The sequence below is a fragment of the Nannospalax galili genome, unplaced genomic scaffold, assembly GCF_000622305.1.
Source record: "Nannospalax galili isolate Female #2095 unplaced genomic scaffold, S.galili_v1.0 scaffold1941, whole genome shotgun sequence".
NCBI classification, from domain to species: Eukaryota; Metazoa; Chordata; class Mammalia; order Rodentia; family Spalacidae; genus Nannospalax; species Nannospalax galili.
Window position 1 is genome coordinate 976894 of NW_008344179.1, and position 7867 is coordinate 984760.

Genomic DNA, 7867 nt, shown 5'->3' on the forward strand with positions numbered 1-7867 from the left:
CTTGCATTTTTATAGGTATCAGCATGTTTGGGAGAGAATTCCACATTGGTGCAGAAAGGTCTCTCTTACGCTTACAGTTGCATAGTATTCTATGTCTCAAAATCTCTTGTTAATAGACACCTGAGTTGTTTTCATTTTTTGAAAATCATCTATACACAACGAGTAATTTTGATTACACACCCTTTCAAATAGATTCTATACATTTGTAGGTTAAATCCTCAGAGGTGATTTCTGAGCCAAAAGTGAAGAGCACTTGTGATTATCACAGTCATTGTTGCATTTTTTTTTGTAGATGTCATACTTCCACGTATAATGTTTAGCAATGGGGTTTCCCCAGTTTCACCCAGTGGGGTGTGTTGAACTTTTGATTTTTGTCAATCAGATAGGAGAACATCGGTATCTCAAAGTACTTTCAATTTGACTTTCATTTTATGAGTAATGTTGAGTAATGTTTGCTCTTCCCAGGATCTAATGGTAGTTCCCTTTCTGTGGACAGCCTCGCCTGTTAATAGCCCTTCCTTGAGGATTGTTTTGTTGGATTGTTGTTCCTATTAAGGGAGCTCTTTGTATGTGTAGTAAATTTTCCCTTTATCTGGGATGCATTACATGTTTTTCCCTGTAGTTTATTTTGTATTTTGACTTTGCTTCTGGAGATTTATGGAATCCTGATGTTTTTCATCATTCATTTGCATACACCCATGCCTCTGTTCACTCGGGTCTCTACCTGCAGTGTTGTATTTGTGTTTGTCTCTTTGGGTGAATTTTCACTTGTTCTTTTGGGTCTGACTCAAATGTTACATCACCCCACCCCCACCCCCTGCCAGATCTTGTGACTCCTTCCTGGCCTCTTCCTTTGTCCTTGGTCATGTCTCTACTTGCCATATTGCTTTATGTCTTCTCTCTCTCTCTCTCTCTCTCTCTCTCTCTCTCTCTTTCCCCTCCCCATCCATCCTCTCTAGGAACTCACAGCTTTCTCATGTCTAAACTTCAGCCCCCACTGAACATCATTTGCTTAAGAGGTATCTGTGGTATAAATGAATAGATGAATCACCTGCAGCTGTTACCATCAGCCCTTACTCCCTGTACTGTTTCAGTTGATTTTATTTTTTAGATGAATCCTGTGTACTGAATATCCCTTTGTGTGTGTATGTGTGTGTGCATGCATGTATGTATGTGTCCATGTGTCTGTATGTGTGTTTGTGTATGGATGTGTTTGCACATGTGTATGGGTGGAGGTCAGAGGTTGATATCTGGTATCTTCCTGAATTGCTCTCTACCTTATTTTTTAAGACAGTGACTCTCACTGGACCTGGAACCCATGGATTCAGCTGGATTGACTGGCCAGCAAGCCCCAGAGATCCTCCTGTCCCTGCCTCCCCAGCTCTGGGATTACAGGTACGTGCCACCATGCTAGGATTACATGGGTACTGGAGATTGGACTCAGGTCCTCATGGTTTCACTGTAACTATTTTACCTACTCAGCCATCTCCTCAGCCCCTGAATATCCTCTTTAAAAAAAATTTGGAAATTAAGGGGGAGAGTGGGAGAGGTTTGTCTTTGTGGCCAGGGGTGTATCTAGGGACTTTAAAGCACTCAGCAGTGAGGAGGTAGGTTTCTAGACCTCCAGTGAGAATTCTTCTGACCTAATTTATCTTTGTCTTTATGTGTAAAATCCAAGAAAAGTCAGAACCAAGGAAGAAAGTGTTTTTTTAGTGAAATATATTTCAGACTCATTGAACAATTTGATAATACTTCATTCATAAATATTCCCACATACATAAAATAAGCTTATCTGTTTTCAGCTTCAATAAGAGAACGTGATGCAGGCTGTGCACTGGTCCACATTAAATTGATTCAATAAATATTGAATACCAGATTCTTTTGCATGTACTGCTGCTTCTTGTCCCCCTTGAATTAAATTAAATAGATCAACCAATCAATAAATACATAAATAAGTAGGTAAGTGGTTGCCCATCAGAAGCTAGGAGAAAAAGACAGAGAATTTCTTTGAATAGAATGTGCGATGGTTTCTGTCAGGTTGACTCCAAGGAAGCAGGAGACACAAGAGAGACCTGGCTTAGCAGAGGACTGAGGATTCTTCTAGGGGCAGAGAGCTGAACCCTGGCGGGAGACAAGTGAGCTCCTCAGCACATCTAGAGAATGCAGCCGAAACAGTCAAGTCCAGTCTGTAGTCACTCAAAACTGTCCTCTCCCCCTTGTGCAGCACTAGAATCTGAGGCTACAGTCCACACATGTGGACCTCTTAGGAGAACCTCAAATGGATTCCATGGTGAAGTCAACTATATCCTGGCCACCATTGTTTCCCAGGAAGACAGGCCTATGTTCTGCTTGGGAGGTGCTGATGTACCAGTTAGGGAACTGAGCAGACTCAAACTCCACCTTGTTTTTGATTTCTATCTTGTTGAAGACAAACCGCATTTCCATCTTCTTCTTGGGGTATTGGTTGGGGTCTACACTCTGCAGAAAAATGGAAATAAGAATTTTTGTGAGGGAAGACATGAAGATACTATGGTAGAGATGTTCTTGGGGTTGCTAGAGAGGAGACTCATAAGCAGGTGGTGGGATCAGGGGCCATACTCCTTATCTCTGGACCCCAACTTTCTGTGTAATCACTGAAAGAGACTTGACTTTTCTGAATCTTAAGACTAATCATGGGAGATCATTTGGGTGAAAAGTGGAAATTACATTAAACCTGCTATGAACGCCTTGTTTCTGGGTATTTTTGTTATTTTTTTTTCTCAAAGCCCTGGATAGAATGATTTCAACTTGGGAATGAAGCTTTCGCTAGGAAAGTTGCAAGTGGTGGTGGTGGTGGGGTGATTTTGGAAGTGGAGTAAAGACTGATGGCAGGCCCTGTTAGTTGGTTAGCTCTCCAACTTGTTGTTTATCAAATGAAGAAAACTGTAGCAATATGTAACCCTTCCAGCCTTGACACTGCATGATTTGTTGGAAGGATAACAATAGAAACTGATTTAATTTCCCATGGTGGGAGTGAGGTTTATATGCATTTAAAATGTATGTCAATTTATTTTACATTTATACAAAATTGTCAAGAAGATCTACTTCCACCTTTTCTGGAGAGGGGCAGGAAGCAGGTGGGTATCTGGGAAGTGATGGTTGAAGGTCTTCAGAAGGAACTGAGTAGGACTTCTCTAATGGTTATTCACTCACCTCCAGCTGCAGGGTGGGCTTCTTATCTTTCATCACACAGGACAGGTACAGATTCTTTCCCTTGAGGCCCAAGGCCACAGGTGTTTTGTAGTTGCTTGCTTCTCCTTGTACATAGATCATGGAGAACACCACTGGAGAAAAGAGAGGAGTCTGAGTCAAAGACACCAAAGGGCAGGCTGGATTGAAACACCAGACTTCACGCAGAACCTGTACAATCCTCTGTGGGAACGCAGAGAGATTCCTTTGGCATGGCAGATGGGATATCTGGGTTTCTCACAGATACTACCAAGGATCGGTTGGTTGATTCAGGGTTCCCTCAGAGCCTCTTACTAGTAGCAATGAAGAGTGAAAGGGGGCCTAATTTTCAAATGATAAAGAAGAAATCCATCATGTTACTGGCTGGCTGTGTGCCATCAATGTGATCAGAACAACTTGATTAATATGAAAACAGGTAAAGCTGGGCTCCCAAGGACCCAGGTACAAGTACTGTTTGAGATACATAGAGCAGCAAGTAGAAAGACTTGGCTTAGCTGGGGAAAGTGGCTTCAGGAGAGAGAGATCCATTTTGATCTTCCCGAGTCACAGCAGTCTCAATTGGAGGATGTGGGCCACTGCTATGACCCAGTTATAAGGAAATGAGATTATCCTCAGCTGGCCAAGAGCAGGAAGCTTCCTCTAAAGCTTCTAAGAGCAGCAGCCATGGAGGAAAGCATGCTGCTGTTGACAGCTGCTTTTCTGTTTTGTTAGTGGTCACTGTGGCATGATGCCAGGTCTGTCACCACAGCTAAAGATGGCCTCATCACACTTGAAACATTTGCCACTTATGGCAAAGAGATATACTTTCCTGATGGTCATCAAGTGTCCTTACAAGGAACCATGTGGTATTGGACAGGAAGGATGCAAGGGACAAGGGATGGAGTTGGGATCAGGAATGGGTATATCTCTTCTCTGCCACCCCAGTTTCAGCCTCAACATCAGGAAAAAAGAACCCACAGGCAGTTAGGATGTGCCCATCAAATAAACCCGCACTAAGGGAGTATTGACAGTGCATCGTCTCTACATGACTGGGCAGGACAATGGTCCTTTTTTTATATGTTTCTTTTTCTCCTCTGTTGACAATTTGCCTTAGTGTTCCATCGTAAAATATGGCAAACTAGTGAGCTACCAGGAGGCCAGGAAGAGAAGCCAAGCCATGCCTCATTACCTTGTTGGTTCAGGTTCTGTCCGTTGAGGTGGAGAGCTTTCAGCTCACATGGGTCAGACAGCACGAGGCATTTTTGTTGTTCATCTCGGAGCCTGCAGCTCAGAAGTCGAAGGGGTGCATCACTCACAAGCACCTCATCATCCCATGTGGTGCAGAGGATGGGTTCTGAAAGTTGAAGCACAAATGTTGTTAGCTCTTCTAATTAAAAGAGCAATTCTAGTGAATTTAAGCATCAAAATTTGGTTTATTGGATGACATTTAAGAATGCATGGTCAAAGTTCTATTCTAACTTTAGTGGGATTTAGAGAAATTGGGAAAAGGGTGGGTAAGAGCACTGGATCTGGCACCATGAAATAAGCTTCAGTGCTGTGATCACTCACTATGAACTAGCAACAGTGGTACTTACATATTGTTAGTATTAACACTAGCTCATCTAAGAGATTGTGAGACTTGGCAGCAATAGTGTAAAGTGAATGTACTTGGAGAATGAATAGGTGAGTTGCAAATGTAAGTAGTTATTAAAGTCTTCTTTTAAGAATAGTTTCAGCTTAAGAGATGAGCAGTTTGGCTTGGAGGCTTCCTTGCTTTTTTCTAATGGCTGAGACTTCTACCATTAATTGGCTTCTGCTTGGGGAGGGAGGATGACTGCTGAGATGGACTGAGAAGGACTTGAGTGAAGGTCTGCTGTCTGCTCCTAGCTCTCATCAAGTACCTTCTTCAAAGATAAAGGAAAAGAAAGTTCTCAGGTCCTCATCCTGGAAGGCCCACGAGGAAGGAAGAGGTTTCTTCCTTAGCTTCTCCACAGCCACGATGAGCGACACCACCCGCCTAAAGCTCTTGTTGAAGTGCTGGTAGGAGATTTGCAGGTGAACACCCTCATCTGGACAGCAGAGGTCTGGGTCTTGGAAGCCACACTGTGGAGAAACCAAGGATAAGGCACGTTGAATGGCCAGGCCAGTGAATGTCTATGTTAGCATCAGAGAGCACTAAGGGCCTTTGGAGTTAATCAAATTTGCAGCCACAATCCTTGTATTTCTAAAGGCCAGAGAAGTTAAATCACTTGCCTATGGGTACATGACAACCAGATACAGGCTTTTTGATGTTCTGTGCATTATTGTTTTAGGCTAAACACTATTTTCTACTTTATCTTTCTTATACAGGCCTTCCCTCACCATATAATTACACCTGTTTAAAGCCTTTATCTTTTGGTGTCCCTAGTGAGTGCTCTAACAGTATACGTACGTTTCATTTTTCATGACAATAATGATTGTGATATCTTCTGTTCACCTAAGACCACTCAATAAGCTCTCACATGTTCTACATACATCCTTTTCCTCATAGGCGTTCTGCAGACACTGTAAGAATGGTTTGTTTGTGAATTGTGTTATCATTTTCCTGTTCTTCAGAGGAAGGCTACATTAAGGCTTAACCAAAGTTGCCCAGAGGCATGATAATAATTTCAAAGCTTGAAGGACAGTGATGGAGACCTCTAACAGCCCAAAGGAAAGCAGAGCAGGAGAGAAGCTCCTATCTGGAACAGAGTCTCCCAGTGAGAGTCAGGCTCTGGAGCAGGCATTGCGGGCTAGGCATTCCTTGTCAGGGAAGGCAAGGGGCTTTACCTAGGACCAAGTTAATCAGTCACAGTGGTCTTAGAAATAATAATTATTTCACAAGACTGAGGAATGGATTTTGAGGCTAGGGAACACTGTCATGAACTGGAAAAAAAAGGTGTGATCAGCTGCTTACTGAGCCAGACAGTGAATTTGCTGGGCTGATGCCACTCTGCATTAGAGAGTTATCAGTCATCATATAAGTTGAGGAAGGGGCAGCTGGGATGTCAGCATGACTCTATGGGTGTGAGAGTCTGAAAAATGTCCATTTGGTGGGATGAACTTGGCTAGCACTGAGAATGTTTCAGGATTGAAGGCTGTTGCAGAATGCCAGCATCTCAGAGATCATTGGATTTATGCGCTGATTTTTTTCAGTTGGGACCAAAGTGACAAATGGACTTGTCCATTTGTCCAAAGTCAAATAACAGGTGAACAATTTTTAAAATTATCTTAACATCCTCCCCAGGGAACATAGAGTCTATTCTACCTTAGAGGGGAAAGATGTACTAATTCTGAAGGTCATCCTTTCTGTATTACAGAATTTGACTTCAGTGATTAAAGTTGGCTGAACCCATTTGAAAGGAAGACCAAATTTGTGTTGAAGGCTTGGCTGTCCTCCTAGCCAAAAACAGTAGGCTACCATCAGCAAGCTTTAGTGATGGACTACAGTAGGGCAGGAGCTGTGTGGAGGCCAGAGGAGCATGTGGGCTGCCTATGTCTGTCTCACTGGGAGAGGCAAAGTCATTCCATCACAAAATATCTTGGGAGCAAGACATCTCAGTATCCTCCAACCGCATTTTTAGCTTTTTCCCATGTCAGAGCCCCTCCACAGGTTGGGAGCTAGGCCCAGAGTCTCACCTTCATCTTTTGGGGGCCGTCAACCTCAAAGAACAGGTCATTCTCCTCACTGTAATGAAAACAGAGGCATGACTCAGTGATGTTTTCTAATCAGGATTATTATTCTTTCTGTGCACATAAGCCTTCACTGTTAATAAATCTATGCACAAATTACTCAAGGCTTCCTGAAGACTTCTGACAAGTTCCATGGTGATACGCAAGGAACAATTTAAACGCAGCTTTTGGACCAGCTATTGGATCCTGACACCTAAATTCTAGACTAGTGGAGTCAGATAAAATCTGGCTTTCTCCCGTCCCATACCCAAGTCGAACTTTGCAAAGAGGTCTCTGATATTGTCCATTTGCAAGTTTTTCTTTCCATTACATCTGTAAGTGCCCTTGTAGTGACAACTCCCAGATAGCTTTCAAGCCCCAAGATTGGGCTGGGTGTGTGCGTGAGAAAATCAGCCTTTAAAACAGATTGATTTGAACTGTGTTATCCATTGAAGAAGGTTAGTGGGGGATAAATCTGGCCTCTTAGGTAGATAACCTTCCACTCCTGAAAGGCCTGGAGACATGCCGACTTTCCAGTTCCCCACTGACCTGTGGTAAGCCATCATTTCACTGGTGAGTTCAGGAACTGTTGCCATGGCACTTCAGAGACCTGTGTGAAGAGAAGAAAGTGAGTGATTGCCTGCAGTGTCAGTTCCCTGAGAACTGCCTTCATCTGTTTCTCTCAGGTCTAGTACAGGGTATAAATGCAAAGAAATGATCTCTGAGTGATGAATGAGTGCATGAAGGCCAAGAGGAGAGCAACTGCTGTGCCAAATTCCAAACAGGAAAGTATTTCCAGGAGACTTGGAAGAGGCTCTGACAGTCGCTTCTCAGATATCAGCAGCTACATAAACAGTGTTCACAGAATATTTCATGTTACAGCCTTACAGCTTTTTTTTCCCCAAAAAGCCCACCAGCCAAGAGAGAGGAGAGAGGAGAGAGAGAGAGAGAGAGAGAGAGAGAGAGAGAG

The 7867-nt window shown here is 43.1% G+C and overlaps 1 protein-coding gene across 2 annotated transcripts in view; it reads right to left on the reverse strand.

The window, feature by feature from the left end:
- Positions 1-1697: 1697 nt before the first annotated feature.
- Il1b (interleukin 1 beta) overlaps positions 1698-7867 on the reverse strand; it is a 32019-nt gene continuing 25849 nt past the window's right edge. Inside the window, exons 2-7 of one of the 2 annotated variants that reach the window (XM_008840373.3) lie at positions 7447-7507; positions 6865-6913; positions 5109-5310; positions 4397-4561; positions 3193-3323; positions 1698-2478 (exon numbers count right to left, since the gene is read on the reverse strand). In XM_008840373.3, coding sequence (XP_008838595.1) covers positions 2275-2478; positions 3193-3323; positions 4397-4561; positions 5109-5310; positions 6865-6913; positions 7447-7493 — 798 coding nt within the window. In that variant the 5' untranslated portion in view covers positions 7494-7507 and the 3' untranslated portion in view covers positions 1698-2274. The remainder of the gene's footprint in view (positions 2479-3192; positions 3324-4396; positions 4562-5108; positions 5311-6864; positions 6914-7446; positions 7508-7867) is intronic. The other variant, XM_029567050.1, reaches the window with a different exon arrangement.